Source organism: Myotis lucifugus, unplaced genomic scaffold, assembly GCF_000147115.1.
Source record: "Myotis lucifugus unplaced genomic scaffold, Myoluc2.0 scaffold_562, whole genome shotgun sequence".
Lineage (NCBI taxonomy): Eukaryota > Metazoa > Chordata > Mammalia > Chiroptera > Vespertilionidae > Myotis > Myotis lucifugus.
Genome location: NW_005871610.1, coordinates 103297 through 123591, shown reverse-complemented (window position 1 = coordinate 123591; position 20295 = coordinate 103297). Strand labels below are relative to the sequence as shown.

Below are 20295 nucleotides of genomic sequence, written 5' to 3'. Positions count from 1 at the left end.
GAATGAGATTTTGGACCCTGATCCCCTCCGCAGACGCCCTTAGGAGCCCCCTTACCTCCTTGGTTAAGTTTCCCCAGTTAAAAGGGGGGAACTTCCCTTCCGGTGATGAGAAGGGATCGGTCCTCCAAGATTCTATCCTTCCCGATGCAACCAATGAACCGCCTTGGCCTCTCTAAGGGAGTGCAACAGCCAAAACTCACTTTTTAAAAAAAAATACTATTGATTGGTTTTCTTTTTAATTTTTTTTTTTTTTCAGAAAGGGGAGAGAAACATCAATTTGTTTTTTTCACTTACTTATATATTCATTGGTTGATTTTTGTGTGTGCCCGAGTGGGGATGGAACCTGCAACCTGGGTGTATTGGGGCGATGCTTTAACCAACTGAGCGACCCAACCCAACTCACTCTTTCTGTAAAGGAAACTGGGAGCCCTAGTCAGCGTTCTTAAAACCCTTACCCCTCATCCCCATGGTGCATACCGGGGACCTCACAATCTGCCGCCTCCCACTCAAGGAGTGACTCACATGCCGTGCTCAGCCTGGGTCTGGGCAGCAGCCTCGCTGCCTTCCAGGTCTCCGCCCTGCATGATCACATTCCTTTCCAGACCCTGTCCAACTGGACAGGGTGGACCCGCTTGCCCCCAATCCCAGCCGCCCAGGCCTATTCCAGTCACAGAGCCGACCATTAACAGAGAAGACAGGCTGCTGTTGTCTTGTTGCCCTTTTCAGGCCTGTAAGCCTGCCCTCCTGTTTTATAGCCGATGGCGTTTGTGTGTCAGGGCCTGCGTTGAGTCAAGCCCTTTGGGGAGGGCTCCTGAAGAGGTGCGGCCGTAGCCTGGAGCCTCTCTCCCGAGGATGCTGGCGTTTTAGAATTATTGTGTCTGTAGATAGGGGATTGGCTCAGACTGTTAGCTGGTGGGCGCGGTGCAGTCTTGTGGAAAACTTGGCTGCTATGCTGGGAATTCCAGGCATTATTAGGTCTCTATGTTCACGCAGAACTTTGGGAGCTAGAAGGAAGGGTAACTAGACCTACGTCATTTGCCCTTAGGTTTCCACTTCTGCTTGAGATAGTAAACCTTTTTTTGGAAGAAGAAATGGGCATATGGCCTGCTTTTTTCATTGATTTGAGAGAGAGAGAGAGAGAGAGAGAGAGAGAGAGAGAAACATTGATATGCTGTTCCACATGTCCATGCGTTCATTGGTTGATTCTTATATGTGCTTGACCACAACCTTGGCGCGTATTGGGACGACACTCTAACCAATTGAACTACCCGACCAGAGCATATGGCCTCTTTTTTGAATTTGCAGACCTAAAGTTTTGGAGCTAGAAGGGATCTTAGCCATCTAGGCCAGTGGTTGCCAACCTTTTGGACCTCACGGACCACCAGTGGTCCGCAGACTACCGGTTGGCGACCGCTGATCTAGGCAATCCCCACCTCATCAGTTCAGGAAACTATTCGGCCCCTGAGCCGGGTTGATTTGTGGAGCTCACCCTGCAAGTGGTTGCCGGGCGGACTGTTTGTGCAGCCTGTTGCTGCTGCTTCTACCTGGCAAAGAGCAGTTCGGGAGAGCTGGGCCCAGACAGGCACTTGGATGATGTTGGTGCCCCAGCAGCCAGCAGCCACACTTGTTTCCTTCTTGCCACCACCTCCTCTCCAGACGGTCCCCAAATGCTAATGGCGCTGCCTAAAGGCCCTTACAGCGGAGGGTGGGGGCATGGGTGTGCACTGAAGCCAGGGCCTGAGCTGTGTCAGTCTGTGCCTCCTGGCCAGCAGGGCACACAAAGGGGGCTCTTCTCTGGCTGGCACAGCCTCTCCCAGGGCTCTTAAAGAGACCCATTGAGTCATGAACTTGACTTTCCGGTCTTTTCCCCCTAAGTGGCTGTTCTAAGACCAAAATCAGATGGAGCTGACTGAGGGAGGCAGGGCAGTCAGGGTGTCCTAAGATGGTCCTGTGGAAACTCCTTGTGTGACGTTCCCACCCACCTGTAGTGTGAAGTGAGATCTGTGCATCTGGTTGGTGAGAAGATGGGATGGGATGCATCTGTACCGCCTGCTCCCCTGGTGTTTCCGCCACAGAGCATGTTAACGCACTCGCCAGGCTCATGTGCAAGGCTTTATTTCTTTAAGATTTTTAATTGATTTCGAGAGAGAGAGAGAGAAAGAGAAATATCGATGCCAGAGTAGGACATCAATCAGCCGCCTCCTGCACACCCCGTACCAGGGATCAAGCCTGGGTACGTGCCCTGACCAGGAATCGAACCAGTGACCTTTCAGTGGACGACACCCAACCAGCTGAGCCACAACGGCCAGGGCTACAAGGCATTTTGTATGTGACTACCCAGAGCCAGCTTTACTCCGGATCCTTTTAGTTTGGTCTTCTCCCCAGTGACTCCCTTCCGTAGCCGGAGCCCCAGGTCTGGCACACACTTGTTTACAGCACGCAGCTCTGCTGCTGGCACTGGGGAGGATGCGGTCCAAGGTTTGTTCACCTTGTGGGGCAGCTGGTTTTGCTCTGTTGTGTTTGCAGGCAGTACCTTTCACCCTTAGCCTGGGGGCCGCTGGTCACCAAGGGGGTGGGGCCAAAAGGGGAAGCTAATCAGCTCAGATTCCTCCCAATTGTTGGAAAGGCAGCTTTAAGCCTGTGTCCTGCAGACATCGGGTCAGTGTTTTCTTTGCTCACAATACCTTTTCCAGAGAAGTTGTCAAAGGAGCCTTTTCTGTGTCTAATCAAGAATCTCTGCTCCAGTTGGGACAGCCCCTTGCTGTTCTAAGTCCAGTGGGAACTTACACACACAGCTACGTCCTCACTCATGAGTTGCTAGCCTCTCTGTGCCTTCATTCTTTTATTTTTTTAAAGATTTTTTTTTTAATTTCAGAGAGGAAGAGAGGGAGAGAGAGAAACATCCATCATTGATCAGCTGCCTCCTGCACACTTTGACTTTCAGAGAATGATGTCTACTTCCCTGCCCACCGCCAGCCTGTGTGGTCCTCCAGCTTTCCCTGGCTGCCACGGCAGTCCCTTCCCCCGAGGAGCTGGTGGAAGGGAAAGGGCTGGGAAAGGGCAGCAGCAGTGGGAAAGGACCTACTCTCTTTGGTGTGTGGAAATGTAGCCAGTGGTGCTCTGGCCAGTGTGGCTCAGTTGGTTGAGCATTGTCTCATGTACCAAAGAGTTGCTGGTTCAATTCCCTGTCAGGGCACATGCCCAGATTATGGTCTCAGTCCCCACTAGACTAGGGGGCATGCAGGAGGCAGCCAATCAGTGTTTCTCACATGATGTTTCTCTCTCTCTTCCTCTCTCTTTAAAATCAATAAAAACTAGTCCTGGCCGGTTTGTTCAGTGGTTAGAGCGCCGGCCCTTGGACTGAAGGGTTGCAGGTTCAATTCCTGCTCAAGGGCATATATCTCCATTGCCGGCTCAATTCCTGGCCCCCGGTCAGGGCTCATGTAAGAGGGAACCAATCCACCCTAACCAGTTTGAGTCAGTGGATAGAGCTTCGGCCTGCGGACTGAAGGGTCCCAGGTTTGATAGTGGTCAAGGGCATGTACCTTGGTTGCGGGCACATCCCCAGTAGGGGGTGTGCAGGAGGCAGCTGATCGATGTTTCTCTCTCATCGATGTTTCTAACTCTTTATCCCTCTCCCTTCCTCTCTGTAAAAAATCAATAAAAATATATTTTTTTAAAAAAAGAGGGAACCAATCCATGTGTCTCTTTCACATCAGTGGTTCTCCCTTTCTGTCTCTCCCCCTCCCTTCACTCTCTAGAAAAAATCAATAGAAAAAAATATCCTCTGGTGAGGATTAACAAAATCAATAAATTAAAACATTTTTTAAAAAGAAGTGTAGCCAGTGGTTGAATGGTGACCTAGGCTCATGCTAACATGTCAGCAACTTGAGTGCTGAACTCTTGAACTCGGGGGGGGGGGGGTGCTAAATGTGAGGAACGTGCTGATGTGGGTCAGTCTGAGCCTGCTGGTTGGATATCAGTTAAGAGACCATGTGCAGTCTGCTGGCCACCCCTGGCAACTAAGCTGATAGAAAACCTCCTTTAAGTTTCTTGTTCCTGGAAAGGAAGCGGAGGTGGCGAGGGAGCACAGAAAGCACCGCTGTGCCCTCTAGAGCGGCGATAACTGAGTCTTGACCTCTCTCTTCTGGCTCTTGCTCATGCAGGTTCATGTGTGCCCAGCTGCCCAACCCGGTCTTGGATAGCATCAGCATCATCGACACGCCCGGGATCCTGTCTGGGGAGAAACAGCGCATCAGCAGAGGTAAACAGACCGACAGCCCAGGGCACCTCTGGGCGTCGGGCTTCTCCCATCTGATGTCTGCGATGCAGACCAGATGCTGCCCTTGAGGGCTGTCCAGCCCAAGGGGGAGCCCATTTCCCATCCGCCCTCTGTGTCCACGGTTCTCCGAGCCAAGGAGCTCCTTCCTTCCTTGGCCCCTTTGCTGAAGTTACAAGAGCCATCCGGTGAAACCACAGCCAACGTGTGGCTTTCGTGCTCTCCAGCCCCTGGGGCATGCTGGGAAGGAAGACAGGACTGGAGCTGGGGCCTCAGGCTGGCTGTGAGGTCATAGGAAATTGCTTAGTATCTGGGCTCCAAGGTACCTCAGCCAGCATTGCTGACTGTGAATGAGCCAGCCCCTGGCTCTTAGGGCTCACTCACCTTTTTTTTTTAAACATTTTTATTGATTTCAGAGAGGAAGGGAGAGAGGGTTAAAAACATCAGTGATGAGAGAGAATCATTGACCTGCTTCCTCCTGCACACCGACACTGGGGATTGAGCCCACAACCCGGGCACGTGCCCTGACTGGGAATTGAACCGTGACCTGGTTCATAGGTCGATGCTCAACCACTGAGCCCGCCGGCCTGGCTGGGCTCACTCACCTTAGTTTGTGTTTCAAGCTTTGCCTCCCAGCACCATATGCATTCCCAGTGAGTCCTGCAGGCCCGTGGGAAAGCAGTTGGACTCTAGCAGGCTACCAAGAGGAGACGGGCAGGAATTGGCTAAATGTTGAGGGGCTGGCAGAAATGGTTTAAATTGCCTAAATGTCTGCAGTCTCCCTGGGCGTTGTTTGTGCTGAGTCTGAGTGCACCAGACCCATTCCGTGTTGTAAACTCCGGGTTCGATTTTGCCAAGCTTTTCTGAGGATCTGGTTCAGGTTGCGCCTGACTGGGCTCTGTTTCTGCTGCTTCTCCCCGCCGCCCCCGCCCCCCTTTTGTAGAAGGGAGGGGAGCTTGGGGCCTAGAGGTGCATGAGGGCAGGCAGATGATGTCTGGCAGGCCCGGAGGGGAGCCTGCAGCTGCAAATTGAAAATGGAAGGAGGGCAGTCTCAGAGAGGGGTTGAGGACAAGGGAAGTTTGTTTAACCATCAACTTGCAGATTTTTCCTGCACCCTTTCCCTCTGGGCTGCCCAGCAGTGATGAGCACTGAGAGGGAAACACCTGCCAGCACTGAAGCCAGCAGCCTGAGATTTGGGGGGTGGTGTGTGTCTGCGGTAAAGGTCAGAGGATGTCAGGTTAGATCTGTACGTATAGTCTCCCATCACCCCAGAATGTGGGCCCAGTCATTGGTGCTGGCAAACCTTGCTTCTCTTCCTCTCCAGGCCTGTGTCCCCTGCCTGTAGGATTGCATCAGAGCTTCCTGACCTGCTCTAGCTCTGTCTCTAGATCTGTCTTAAGCTTTTAGGTTCTCCACCCAAGGATAATGACATCCTAGGGGTTCAAGGGAGCAGATTTAGGGGCCCCTTTAAGAGGCCAGGGCCAGTTTTCTCCTATTGCTGTGATTGTTCCAACCTGGTGTTAACGTAAACAAAAACCATTGAAACCTGTAAAGAATTTTTGTGAGTTTATTTGAGCCAAACTGTCGACATATGCCGGGAAGTAGAACCTCAACGAATTGAGATAATGCTCCAGACAATGGCGGGTTACATTTGTATTTATACATTGCAATCAAAGGAAAGGGACATAGGCGGGTTACATGAAATTCATTGGTGATAGATTAAGGAGGAGGGATAAAGCAGAGCAGGGAAACCCCTGGGATTGGATAAAAAGTAAAATGATGGACACATACTTAGGTGGGTGCAGGAACATCTAACATGATAATGAAGAAATTTGTGGTATCTGTCCTGGCGCCCAGCACATTTGGTTGTGCCCAAGGGGTCCAGAAAAAGGGAAGTTACAAGTTACCCAGACATTTCAAAGGGTATGTTATCATAGATGCAAAAAGACAGACAGGCTCAGTCAAGGTAAAGGTTGACCTTGTCAGTGAAGATACTGGCCTAGGATGTAACTGCCCACCATAACTGCTTTTAAAGTTTAGTTTCAGACCATCCTTTGTGGTTACTTTAGGTCTCTGAGTTTGCAAGACTGCCATGCAGGCCTCCCCTGAGCTTGTCAGATCAGCATGTGGTTTTAAGAAAGTGCCTAAGCCTTGACATTTGCCAAAATAAGGCCAGAAAAGCTGAATCAGTTACTCTTAAAGGGTGAGTCCCACAAAGGGGATTTATTCTCAATCTCCCTCCAGGGTTGAGCTATCCTAGAGGGACTTCTTTGAATCTCTATAGAGCTTTCCTTTTAATGACCTGGAGGAGTGAACGGAGGGGCTTCTGACTGGGGCCACCTCTGGGCTTCCACCGTGCTCCCAGCCCCAGAGGCCAGCTGTGTATATCTTTGCATAAAGGACAATAGCTCACAAAAAGAGGCTTATCTTCCCAGAATGCAGCCCTCAGTGTGACCTTCAGAGCTGGGAGTGAAGATATTTGGGGAAAGGATTTAGGGTTCTGTGGCCCCTGTTGTCACGGAAAAGGGAACTCAGAAAAAGCTCTTTTCCACCAGTGCTGGGAAGTCCCCTGCTGGGCTGTCTCTGACACTTCAGCTTTTTAGAGCTCAGCCGGCTGAGAGGTTGGGAGCATGTCTTGCTACATTAGGCACCCAGATCCTGTCTGGTAGGCTGTTGCCGTCCCTGCCTCCCCTTCTCGCCCCAGAGCAGTCACACCGAGTGTATTTGACTGGGGGCAGGGGAGCACGCGGTGGGCAAGGCGGCCCTGGCCCTCAAGTTTCGTGCAGAGGGCAGATGCTGGAAGAGGAAGCCAGCAGGAGACGGGCTCCATTAGCTTCCCCCGGCTCCATCTGTGGGCCCTGCTATTCTTCTCCAGGTGTAGGGTGTTGGCCCCTCTGGGTCCCTGGGCAGCCACAGGCCTTCCCACCCATCATGGACAGGAAGGAGGGTGGCTTCATGAGAAGCACATGGCCCTGGCTGGGTAGCTCAGTTGGTTAGAATGTCATCGTGACATTCCAAGATTTCGGGTTCAGTCACCATCAGGGCACATACAAGAATCAACCAATGAAAGCATAAACTAGTGGAATAACAAAAATTGCTCTTCCTCCCCCTCTCAAAGCAATTTTTAAAAAGGTAAGTGCATTGTTCTGATAAGAGAAGGGTTTTCCTCCTGTGAAGTAGTGAGACATCAAACTGATTTTGCCATTTCTTTCCCTTTGTAACCTAGAGGTCTCGGTTTAAAGTGTTTTACTAGAAGTTACCGAGTTGGAATTTGCTGTGGAACATTTTGGTGTCAGCATGTTATCAGCAGGAGAAAGGCCCTGCGGGGCTCTTAGATGTGCTGTGTGTCACAGGGTCCCGGGGTGGTGGCCACTGGTGGATGGAAAGGGAGTGGATTTCTCTTTGAGGCCCCACCCTTCAGTTACTGCAAAGGTCCCATGTCGCCTGGTCCGGCCGGGAGGTCAGAGCAGGGCAGTGTGTCCAGGCTTCCCGGCTGCCGCCTCTGTTCCCCTTGCTGCTGCGTGGAAAGCAGGTGTTTCCCTCTCAGAAAGACAGAGCCAGCAGAAGCCCGGTTCCCGGGCAAGCAGCATGGGCGTCTGGTTCGCCAGCCTCCCTCCCTGGAAGCAGAACATCCTTCTGGAGGTTGTGTGTGCATTAGAGCTGCTCATTACACCCGCTTCCATGTCCCACCCTGCGGCCTGGTCCCTCCTGACTTTCCCCCGTGGTCCCTACTGTGTGCAGGAGATACTGTCTGGAAGGTAAGGTAGGATCTGCAGGCCCACTTCCCTGTTGGGCTAATATTCTGTTCCCTGTTGGGCTAATATTCTGAGTGACTTTATAGATAACGTTCTCCTGTGTCAGCCAAGAAGGTGACCTGCGACAGACAAGGCGTCCCAAAGGGCGTTGGGCCTGCTGGGCTGGTGCCCTGGGCTTCCCGGCTGCTGGGCGCCGCACAGTCGCCTCAGGGTCCTTGGTGGCAGCAGGGGAGGCGCCCTCAGGTGGAAGTCCCAGCCAGTGTGCTCCTGCCATGGCCGGGTGGCTGAGCTGCGCCGAACCCGTGGGTCTGTTTTCCCTGTGGCAGGTGTGGCAGCAGTGACGTGTTCAGACTTGGATCAGGAGGTCGGAGCCGCTGGCCTTGTCCTGGCTTTGTGCCCCGTGAACCCACTTCACGTATTGTCACAGCAGCTGCACCTAAGAGGAAGCTATTGCTTCCCAGAGGAGGAAACAGAGGCTTAGCAAGTTGAGTAATTAGCCCAAGATGACACTCAGGCATGTGTGGTGCGAGGATTGGAACCCAGCAGAAGCTGTGCTCACACTGCACTGTGCTGAGAGGGTGCTCTGGGGTGAAGGAGCCCCCGAGAGCTTGGATCAGACAAGTCTTTGACCCTCTTCGGTCATCACGGTGCAGGGCTTCTGAGCTCTCCTACAAGGCTTCTCTGCAGCCTGAGATCAGAATGGACCTGCAGTCACCATGCTGGCATCTTCCTTCCCTGTTCTCTGCACCAGTCCTAGGAGCCCTGACCATGGCTGCCTGTCCCCTGGGTTCTCACCTGCCCTCCGCTCACTGTCCCTGGTTCACAGGGTCTGTCTAAGACCAGGAGCCGGCCTGCTCCTTCATAGTCAGGCTCTGCCTCCTCAGGCCAGAGCTGGAGCCCTCATCCCTGAGCTGTCCCTTTGTGCTGACCCTCACGCTGACCACCTCCTCAGATGCCCCAGCCCTAAAAGCCCTCCCAGCCAGAGTGTCACCAGGGCTTTTCAGCCATAGAATGCTCCATGGAGTTTCCCAAAAGCCCCTTGTAAGGCTGGAGTGCTGCGTGCTCCTGGCTGCCCAGCGCCCCCAGCACAGCTAGTGACCGAAGGTTCCAGCCCCAGGTCAGTACTTTAGGGGCCAGAGCCGCACAGAAGCTGCAACCTCAGGAGCCACTCCTTGGTTCTTGTCCGGTTGCAGGCATTTCTCCATGGACTTCTTGCCCCAGTGCCCAGGGCACAGCTGAGTGCCCTACAGATGTCAGCTGATGGAAAAGAAAGGCGCTGGAAAATCCAGGACTTCCCAGACTCTGATGGGGAAGACGTTTTTCTGAATAGCATCTTTAGCTGGAGGGTGGGGAAGCACTGACTCAGCGGGGTTTCCCTCCAGATTCCAGGTCCCCTGGGTGCTCGGCCCCTGGGCAGCTCCCTCCTGGAGCCTTCCTCTCCCCGCTGCCCCCGCTGCCCCCACCCTGTCCAGCCAGGCAGCTTTGGGCCCAAGCCCTGGATGGGAATGCTGCCGGCTCTGCCGAGGGGCGTGGGCCACTCTGCCTACAGAGGAGTGGTACCAGCTGGTGCCGGCACTCGGCACCTGTTCCGAGGCTGCCAGCTCAGCGGCTGGCTGGGTAGCAGCTGGCCCGAGCGCCTGCAAATGTTCAGTTTATATTTGGGGTACGAGGCATTCTTCATGCATTAGAGCGGTCGTTGCCTACACACCCATTAGAACCTAAGCTTCTTGAGTCCAAAGTACAAATCCTGTGAGTAAATACTAGCAAACATTTACCAAGAGCTACAGTGTGCCAGGCGCTCACTCGATGCCCACAGCAGCGCTGTGAGGGCGAAACACGCCATCTTCACGTTACAGATGAAGAAACAGGTTCAGAGGGAACGTGGCCTGGCTGGGTCACACTGCTGGTTGTTGAGTGGAAGCTCCAGGATTCAAAAGGGGGCCTGGTTCCACAGCCCATCTGTCCTCCCCGCTGGCCTGTCCTTCTGTGTTGTTGGGTCAGGTTTACTGAGGTCTACATTGGACACAGTCACATTCACCTTTTTCAGGCGCACAGCCCTCTGAGCTGTCACGAAACCACCACCATGACCTACGTATAGTCTCCCATCACCCCAGAAAGTTCTGCGCCCCTTGTAGGCACTCCTGATCCCCGGCAACCCACTAATCTGATACTTGTCCCTAAGGTTTTGCCTTTTCCAGAATGTCGGAAGGGAATCATTCCGTTTGTGTCTGGTGTGTCTGCTTTTACCTGGCCTGTTCGTTCTCGGTCCTCACGTAGCTGAGTGTCAGTGGTTTGCTCCTTTGTTGCTCTGCTGTCCTACAATCATTTGTTATCCACTCAGCTAGCGAAGGGTATTTGGATTTCCAGTTGGGGCAGTTTTGAATAAAGCTGCTATAAACATTTGTGTACAGTGCAAATTTTATTTTATTTTATTTTTTTAATATATTTTATTGATTTTCCACAGAGAGGAAGGGAGAGAGATAGTTAGAAACATCGATGAGAGAGAAACATCGATCAGCTGCCTCCTGCACATCTCCTACTGGGGATGTGCTCGCAACCCAGGTACATGCCCTTGACCGGAATCGAACCTGGGACCCTTCAGTCCGCAGGCCGACGCTCTATCCACTGAGCCAAACCGGTTTCGGCAACAGTGCAAATTTTAATTTCTTTTTAAATTTGTTTTACTTTACTGATTTCAAAGAGAGGAAGGGAGAGAAGGAGCGAGAAACATTAGTGATGAGAGAAAATTATCGATTGGCTGCCTCCTGCACGCCCCCTACTGGGGATGGAGCCCGCAACCTGGGCATATGCCCTGACCGGGAATTGAACTGTGACCTACTGGTTCATGGGTCAAAGTTCAACCACTGAGCCACACCGGCCGGGTGATTCTCAGCTCTTTAATATTTGTTTTGCTCTCCTGGTCCAGCACGAGTTGGAAACGTGTGTGATGGAGAGCGATGGTAAGAAATACCCAGGCCCACACAGCTTGAATGGCAGGAAGCAGAAGTTGATTGGAGACAAACCCTCTATTGTTCATGTTCTAGAAGCTTTTGGAATGTATGAAGCAGCTTTTCCCCTCTGGCTGCTGGAACTGCCTGTGTCTGGAGCAGGGCGAGCAGGCGGCAATCACAGCTGCTGCCTCTGCACCTCGGTGCTGGGTGCTGGTGTGGGGAGAGGGAAGCATGGCTTGTCGGGAAGGCACCCCCCTCAGGAGGCACCCCGGAAGGCAGAAGGGACCCAGAGGAGGCTCAGGAACCCAGCCTGATGGGCTCCACCTTTCCCCTCTCTTCTCCCAACCCCCAGGACTGTGTGGGTGGGAGGGGTTATATGTGCACAACATAAAACTTAACCATATTTTGTTGTTGTTCATCCTCACCTGAGGGTATTTTTTCCATGGATTCTTAGGGAGAGGCAGAGGGAGAGGGAGAGGGAGAGGGAGGAAGGAAGTGGGAGAGGGAGAGAGAGAGAGAGAGAGAGAGAGAGAGACCTCCCGCACAGATCTAACCTGACATCCTCTAACCACTAAGCAACACTGGCCAGAGCAAGACTTAACCATTTTTTAAAAGATTATTTTTATTGATTTCAGAAAGGGAGAGAGAAACATCAATGATGAGAGAGAATCATTGCTCAGCTGCCTCCTACGCACCCTCTACTAGGGGTCAAGCCCAAAACCTAGGCATGTGCCCTGACCAGGAATGGAACCGTGACCTCTCCCTTCTCTCTCACCAAAAGCAAGCGTTTTCCATAATAAACAGGAAATTTCATTCATCTACAAAAAAGAGGACTTAGCTCTGTTGGCTCTGCGTTGAGGTGCTGGTGAGTGACAGTGTGTAGCCGGGGCACCCAGCTCTGGCTGGGGCGTAGGGATCTGCAGGCTGTGACTCCGGTGCCTCGCTCCACCTCCTCCTCCTTTCCCTTTCCCTGTCTGCTCTTGGCCCCCCACCGTTGGGGAGGGGGAGGCCCCGATGGGTGGAGTGTGGGGGTGACCTCAGCTCCCCGCTGCTGTCCTCACTCCTGGGCCAAAGCTAACTTGGGCTTGAGCCCAGCCCATCAGGGCGTCCCTGTTCCCAAAGCTTTAGTTTTGGCATCGCTGCCTCCCCAGCTGTGGGACTCTGGTCATTTGAACTTGTGTCAGTCTGAGGACAAATAGTTTGATGAGGGGAGAAGTTGGGCCTCATTTCTGCTGAGAGGGAGCCTCTGTTCAGTCCTGAGTCATCGCTTTTTCAGCGCTGACCTGCTGGTCGCAGAGCAGCCATACAAGGCGCTGACGGAGTGGCCTGGGCTCCTCAGCCTGCGCCTGCGCCTGCGCTTTCCTTTCTGGTTTTCTGCAGACAGCTTCGCTCTGGGCCCCAATGTGCTGGGTCACAGGGGCTGTACTTTGAAACCAGCCGTGAGGCACTTGCTCCATGCCCTGCCACACTGAGCACGGAGGCTGGTGGCCTTGCCCTTTGCCTCCAGCTTTGGAAGGCTGGCTGCTCCCCTGCTCCCCTGCCCAGCCTGGGGTCCCAGGGGCTTTGCTGCCCCCCCCCCCCCCGCCGTTCCCCCCTCCCGCTCGCTTCCACCTCACCTCCACCACATCAAGAAACCCCAACCAGCTGAGTGGCTGCCTCTGACTAGAGCATCCTGTTTCCTGGCGTGCTGGGGTGGGCGGAGGCTCTGCGTCGCCCTGGAGGCTGCCATGTGTGCATAGAAGCCATGGATTTGGGGGCTTCCTTAAGTGTCCGTGTCTTGGCCACAAGAGGAGAGCTGGCCTCTGGCCTCAGAGCCAGACCCAACATTTGTCGCGTAGTTCTTGACCCGTGATGCCATCCCAGGCTGCTGGTCCCGTGTTCCAGTGGCCCTGTCACCTCTCCCCTCGCCCCGCCTCCATGGAAGTCATTCCAGTGCCCGGGCCTGTGCTGGGAGCCCAACACATTGCCTCATGTGACCCTCCCATGATCTTAGAAGGAAGAATGAGTAACTCAGAAGTTAAGGTCACAGAGTCAGTGGCTGGAGCTGGGGTTGAATCCAGAACCGTCTTCTTTAAAATCCAGAACCGTCTTCTTTAAAATCCTGTTTTCTGAGTGCCGGGGAGAGGCTGGGAACGCCGAAGCACACTTGAACCTGGGGGCCTGGCAGCCAGAATGTTTATCCAGCCAGGCAGGGGGCCAGGGTTCTGGCCCAGTGGAGGCGGCAGCCTTCAGGGCCGGGCTGTGGCCTGGCACTCAGCCCTGAGCTCGGCCTCAGGTTCCTAGAGCGGGACTGCCCTCCCCGTGGCCCTGTAGGTCACGCTGGGCCCTTTCTTGACACTTTGTCCTTTTCTTTGGTCTCCTCCTCTACCGGATAGCTTTTCTGTTCCCGTGGTCTAGAAAACACAGGTCTGAATCCCCACCTGGCAGGGGGCTGAGGGGGGGCTGAGGAGGGCCCAAGTGGGGAGATCGGTGTGGCTGGCTTGTGTCCCTGGCTCTTCCCCATAGGAGTGGCTTCTCTGGCTAAATCTCCGGAGCCTGACTGCGCTCTGGGAAGTACAGGGGGCTCCGAAGAGGGCCGGCGCCCATCTGGTGGAGAGCGAGAGGACAGATCCCAGGGACAAGGAAATGCCCAGAGTCACCGGAGAGGCAGTGCAGTGCAGGGGCTGGGCCCAGGCTTCCCAGAGCTTCTGAAGTCCTGGTGTCCACAGGGGCTCCTACCTCTCCTTAGGGTTCCTAGAAGGTGAGGAACAGTTTCCCTTCTTCTGGGGGAAGTGAAAGAAATGGAAACATTTTGAAGTGTAATTACAAAATAGGATACAAATTCAACCACTGTTACCGAAACCCCCAAATCCACTGGCTTCAGTCAGGTATCAGGTAGCGTCTGTGAGCATAGCAGTTCAGCAAGGCCGTCCTGGGCGCTCAGCTTTGCCCTCTGAACCCACGGTGGCTGCTCCAGCTCCCACTGTCACGTCCATTCCAGCCGCAGGAGAGGCAAAAGGACAGGGCTCACACTCCTTTTCTTGTTCATTTCTGCTGTCAGGCAGCTGGGCGGGGTGGGGGGGAGGGGGTCCAGCTGAAATAAGACAATTGTTCCTGAAGGAAGATTTCCGGTTAGCGCTCTCTGTTAGCGCTCTCTGCCACGGACGCCCGCGCACCACGGGCGGTGGGAGCCAGCAGTGAATGGAGTGGAAACTGGAGTCAGATCAGCCCTTCGCTTTGGGGAAGTGTTTAAGACCTAGCGAGGGAAGTGGTTTGTCACTTCATGAGCTCGTTGTGGAGCAGAGGTCAGCAAACTCTCCGTCGGGGTCAGGGACTTCATGTTTTTGGCTTTGCAGGCTTTACAGTCTGTCGCAACACCGTGAACTCTGCGCTGTAGACGAAAGCAGCCGCGGGCGGTGTAGCCCAGTAGAACCTCACGTGGAGAAGCAGGGGGTCGGCCAGATTTGGACCCTGAGCTGCAGTGTGCCAGCCCCTGTTGTAGGGAATGCATGGGATTCCTGCAGAACAGGGAGCTGGCAGGTGCTCGCGCTGTTTTCCGCTGTCACTGCTGTGCCAGGGCACCTGGCTGGCAGCACCCGAGTCTGTCCTGGCCACACAGGGCTGAGCCGCGCTGCTGGGGTCTCCTCACTCCTGCCGGAGTCAGACCCACTTCAGAGCGCGGGCGTGGTGACTTCCTTTGCATTGTTGATTTTCTAAGCGTCTCTTAACGCCAGGTGCTGCATGGGTGAGGGCGCTCCCGTGGTGGGTACAGAAATGGGAGACCTGCTGACTCCCTCAGGGTGCTGAGTACATTCTGGAAATGTAAATGACCCAGGTGGAGAGGAACCAGGCCACAGCAGAGCCGCCTGTCCCTGGGGGCCCCTGAGCTCACCCTCCTCTTCCCACAGGGTACGACTTCTCGGCTGTCCTGGAGTGGTTCGCCGAGCGGGTCGACCGCATCATCCTGCTCTTTGATGCCCACAAGCTGGACATCTCCGACGAGTTCTCAGAAGTCATCAAGGCCCTCAAGAACCACGAGGACAAGATCCGCGTGGTGCTGAACAAGGCCGACCAGATCGAGACCCAGCAGCTGATGCGGGTGTACGGGGCCCTCATGTGGTCCCTGGGGAAGATCATCAACACGCCCGAGGTGGTGAGGGTCTACATCGGCTCCTTCTGGTCCCACCCCCTCCTCATCCCCGACAACCGCAAGCTCTTCGAGGCCGAGGAGCAGGACCTCTTCAAAGACATCCAGTCTCTGCCCCGGAACGCTGCCCTCAGGAAGCTCAACGACCTGATCAAGAGGGCAAGGCTGGCCAAGGTAGGCCTGGGATGGCATGCCTGCTCCGGGGGGGGCTCCTGTGCTGGGACTGCCACTGGGGTCCGGGGGTTGGTCTGCCCAAGACCCATCTCTGCAGACCCCCAGCCCCAGCCCCATTGCACTGTGTCTGAACCAGTCCTCTCTCTGCACCTGTGGGCGCAGCTGTTTTTTTAAGTGAAATTCTTAATGCACATGAACCTCAAAATGGAAGGTCCCACTGTACCATCAGCAGCCTGGGGAGTGGAAGTGGGTGGAGGTGCAACTTAAGGCCTCACGGGCTTCCGCCCACAGGTCTCCTTAGCACTGAAATACACTTGGCAGATGCTGGCGCTGGGGACACAGTGGGGACTGACAGCAGGTCCCCACCCTTGTAGCACTGGTCAGCCATAGGGGGGAAGGCATATGCATATAAAGCACAATTTGGGGAGACCACAGGCTGCTGCAGAAGCAGACTGGGGAGCTATCTTGGTGGGCGGGCCAGGCCGGGGGCCTCTAGTGGGAGCTGATGCTTAAGCCAGGACAGGAAGCTAGTGGAGAGGTGGGTTTCTAACCTGTGGGCCCAGAGAGAATGCTGGTGGCTGCAGCCTCCAGAGGCCCTGTTACACCATCCCTGCCCCTCTGCGGAAGCACGGGGCCTGCTGGCACCTGCTGGCAGCATCTGAATTGCTCAAGAGGTTGGAATCTCAGTGTCTGGCCAAGCACATGAGACCCTGGGCTGGCTGGTCAGCGATGGGGGCCTGCAGCGGCCCTTGTGCATCCCCGATCTCTGATGAAAGGGCCGTGGAGAGCAGGCGGCGTGCAGAGGGTAGGAAGGCAGTGTGTGGTGTTTGGCTTTGGCGAAAGCAGTCCTGTGGCCTGTGAAGCAGGCACCCTGGGCCCCTGAGTATCAGGACTGAGGATGGGTCTTCCCCGCTGGGCGGCAGGCCTGTCCTGGGAGAGCCGAGAAGAGCCCTGCCGGCCTGCTCCTGCCTCAGGGAGCCACTGCCCGTGTGTAGCCCTGAGGTTTTGAGACTCCGCCGTGGACAGAACACCGTGGCCCAGGGCACCCCCACACTCGCTTGAGGCCTGGTGTCAGGTAGCTTTTGGCCTGAGTAATGAGAACTGACCCTCATCCTTTGCCACCGGCTCTGTCTGTTGCCCAGAGTGCTGGCCCAGCACATGGGAGCTCGCTAGGAGACGGGTTCTCAGGCCCACGTCTGCCCTGCTGAGCATTTGGACTCAAGCCCCTGGTGACCTGTCTGCCTAGACAAGTTGCAGAGGCCCGCAGGAGAACACAGGGCTGCGCGCTTTTCTAGCTGTATCTCTGCTGGAGCCTTCTTGGTGAGTGTCGCTCGTTCTAAGAAAGGAACCTGTGAGAAAACCTGAATAATTGGCTCCTGACCTCAAAGGACTGAGGGACACCCAGAGCTGAAGGAGGACAGGCAGTGAGCGGAGAAGAGACCACAGGGAAGGGCGGCTCCCCTCCCTGCCCTGCCCCTCTCCTGGACCAGCTCCCTTCCAGGACAGAACACAGGGCAGACTTCCTCCTGCTTGTTCACTTACAGAAATGGTTGTGTCATCTCCTGGCCTGAGGGCACATTGAGTCACTTTGCCTGGGAAACGCGGCCTCCAGCCTTGTTCCCCACCTGCTGCTGTTCCTTCTCCTGGCGTGTGCGGCTCTGGGCTCTGGGCTCTGGCGGCTCTCTCTGCCCTGACTCTGGCCTGCTTCCCTCCGGCCATTCTCAGCCAGGCTCCTGGCCCAGGGCAGCCAGGGCCAGGCCGTGGAGGGGATTGAATGGGGTGGAGTCTGGGAGAAGGTGGCCGGCTGGCGGGCTGGCTGCAGCCCTCCAGGGATGAACACTGCGTGGCAAAGCAGGGGATTTGAAGGGCTGGTGCCCTGGAGGGTTGTCAGCATTACCAGCCCGATCTGAGGAAATGAAGGTGTGCGGCCTTGAATTGGCAGATGTCTGAGCAAGGTATCGAAGCTAAGATAAAGCTTGAAACATCTGGGGGAAGCTTGTGGGGTTTTTCTAATCCTTAGTCACCCCTAAGGCTTTGGTAATGACAAAGTGGAGCATAATTCAGGCCGTGGTGGTGTTTTATGGCCTCGATGTGAGCGTCCACATGTCTGCACATGCAGGAGGGTGGGGGCCCTGCCCTGCTGCCCCGTGGAGGGGTCCCTGGGGGAGGGAGGCTGCGGGAAGCAGAACGTGGGCTTTGGACTGCCTTTGCCCTCCCGGGTCACAGCCCCGGCTTCCTGGGGCAGCCCAGGTGCAGGCCACACCCCTGCCGAGGTGTCCAGGAAGCCTGTGACGCCCGCCCCTTCTGCCGCACAGGTTCACGCCTACATCATCAGCTCCCTCAAGAAGGAGATGCCCAATGTCTTCGGTAAAGAGAGCAAGAAGAAAGAGCTGGTGAACAACCTGGGAGAGATCTACGCCAAGATCGAGCGGGAGCATCAGATCTCCCCTGGCGACTTCCCGAGCCTCCGCAAGATGCAGGTCCGGTGGCCCGCACCCTAAGCAGGCTGGGGGGGCATGAGGAAGGCCGGGGGCACTGGGTCTCTGTGGGGTGGGGGCTCCCAAAATGGAAGCAGCTGGGAAAGTCACCAGCCCCCCACCCGAATCGGAGAAGTTGACCCAGGTCCTCAGGGAATGGGGGACAGGGCCAGGCACTCTGGCCTCATCCCAGTTCATTCTCTCCATAGCCCTGCCAGGAAGGGACTCTTTTTACCTTCCAGGTTACAAATTGGGGAGCCAGGGCCCAGTGGGGTTAACCGAGTTGCCTGAGCTGTGACGTGGTTCCCGCTTTCTCTTGGGAACCCTTGCTTTGCCCACTCCATCTGGAGCCTGGGAGGGCCCAACCCACCCTTCTCCTTCCTCCCCGCCCACCACAGGAACTCCTGCAGACCCAAGACTTCACCAAGTTCCAGGCCTTGAAGCCCAAGCTGCTGGACACAGTGGACGACATGCTGACCAATGACATCGCCCGGCTGATGGTGATGGTGCGCCAGGAGGAGTCCCAGATGCCCTCGCAGGTCGTCAAGGGCGGTGCCTTCGAAGGCACCATGAATGGGCCCTTCGGGCACGGCTACGGCGAGGGGGCCGGGGAAGGCATAGATGACATCGAGTGGGTGGTAGGCAAGGACAAGCCCACCTATGACGAGATCTTCTACACACTGTCGCCCGTCAATGGCAAGATCACGGGCGCCAACGCCAAGAAGGAGATGGTGAAGTCCAAGCTGCCCAATACGGTGCTGGGGAAGATCTGGAAGCTGGCCGATGTGGACAAGGACGGGCTGCTGGACGACGAGGAGTTTGCCCTGGCCAACCACCTCATCAAAGTCAAGCTGGAGGGCCATGAGCTGCCCACCGATCTCCCCCCGCACCTGATCCCACCCTCCAAGCGGAGGCTCGAGTGACCAGCCAGCAGAGACGGGGGGAGGGGAGGGTCACCGGTTCTCAAGGTCCATAAAGACTGAGTGGCTGTCTCCTCAGCTCTTGAAAAGGAAAACCACCATCTTTCTTTCAAAGGCTGTTCCTGGGCCCAGCAGGGGAGGCAGGGTGATGCTCGTATGTGAATGATGGAATTTTATGCACAAGAACTATGGATATTTTTAATATATAACGTTAGAGGCGGCCTTCTTTCTTGCCTCCTCCTCCGTCTGACAGCCCCATGCCTTCACGCACACCGCTGGCCTCCCCCCTTGCCTCCCGCTCTGGCTGTGCAGCACTCAGCGCCCACAACCACTCCCAGCGCACCCCTCCTGGCAGCTGCCGGGCTGGGGCCTGTGTAGACAGGAATGGCTGGATCTGGGTTATTCCGAAGCTGAGCGCAGCTTCTTGGGGCCAGTGGCCTCCTCCCCATGTCCCGGACTTGGTTCTTGTGCCTTTTGCCACCTCTCAGCCCCCTGCGCACAGCCCTGCTCTTTGCTCTCCTAGCCTCCCGCCCCTTGCGTGGCAGTCACCGAAGCAAGGCCCAGCTGCCTTTGGGGGATCAGAGGGGTGGGTGGGTGTGAAAGAAAACATCTTCCAGAAGATACATAAGCTAGTGTTGGTTCCGGAAAAGTAACACCTCTTATACTTGACTGGGTTTTCCAGTAACTTCCCAACCACTCGTTCAGAAGCTGTGATTCTTGTCTCCTCTCCCACTCTAACCAGGGGCAGCTCTACCCGGGAGCCATGAGACATGGTGTGTGCAGAGCTCCCCCGCCGGGGACCCGAGAGGTGTTCTCTGCGGCACCCTCTCACTCCCTGGACATTCCGGTGCACCTCCCTGCCCCACCCTTGGGTGGGTGCTAGGTCCTCATGAACTTGGCATGGTTTGGTGCTCTAGCCCCGGCCTAGTGGCCAGAGACCAGGGATAACCCAGCCCCTTGAGCAAAGGAAGGTGGGATGCCCTTAGAGCAACCCCTTCCCCAGGCTGTGAATAAACAGGCAGCGAGTGGCCAGCTCAGGCCGCCTCACGGCTCTGCCTCGGCCGGGCTGTCTAAGCGGCTCGGGGCCTGGACATACTGCTGGCTCCGCGGCCTGCAGCCGCCATCACTCCCACGGGGTCTCAGGGACTCCTGCACTCCGACTTCTCCAGCCCCACCCACCCTCCCAGTGCTGCTCTCCAGGCGTCCGTCTGCTGAGTCCCAGTGGCCAGGAACTGGCCTGGTTACGTCCAGCCGGCCTCGGCCACCATTCCGTGCGGTATTAGGTGAGGGTGAAGGTGCATTGTTGAGAATTCACTGTTTCCGATGCAATGGCTTTTCCACGCTCACCTGTGGGAAGAAAAGCAACTAAGACAAGACTTTCTTGAATTAAAGAAGTTTGTGCTGAAGCTGGCTTCTGGTGCTGCGTTCTCCCCCAGGGGCCTGCTCCCCACGGTGCCTGCTGGGGCACTGGCAGGGCAGGGACAGATTGGCAAGCCTGCCAGGGTGGGGCCCAGGCGCAGTCACGCTCAGCTCTGGCAGCTACTACCTCTTAATAGACGCCCGCAGACAGGGCTGATGACCCCTTTCCTTGTGCTCGGTGGGGGCTGAGCAGG

General features: G+C 55.7%; 1 protein-coding gene across 1 annotated transcript; it reads left to right on the top strand.

Annotated features, from left to right (window-relative positions):
* The first annotated feature begins 4148 nt into the window (after positions 1–4148).
* EHD1 (EH domain containing 1) lies at positions 4149–20088 on the top strand. Its single transcript, XM_006104326.3, has 4 exons — positions 4149–4264; positions 14873–15285; positions 17601–17765; positions 18161–20088. The coding sequence occupies exons 1-4, from the start codon at positions 4171–4173 to the stop codon at positions 18683–18685; spliced, it is 1197 nt and encodes a 398-aa protein (XP_006104388.1). The 5' UTR covers positions 4149–4170; the 3' UTR covers positions 18686–20088.
* The last annotated feature ends 207 nt before the right edge of the window (positions 20089–20295 follow it).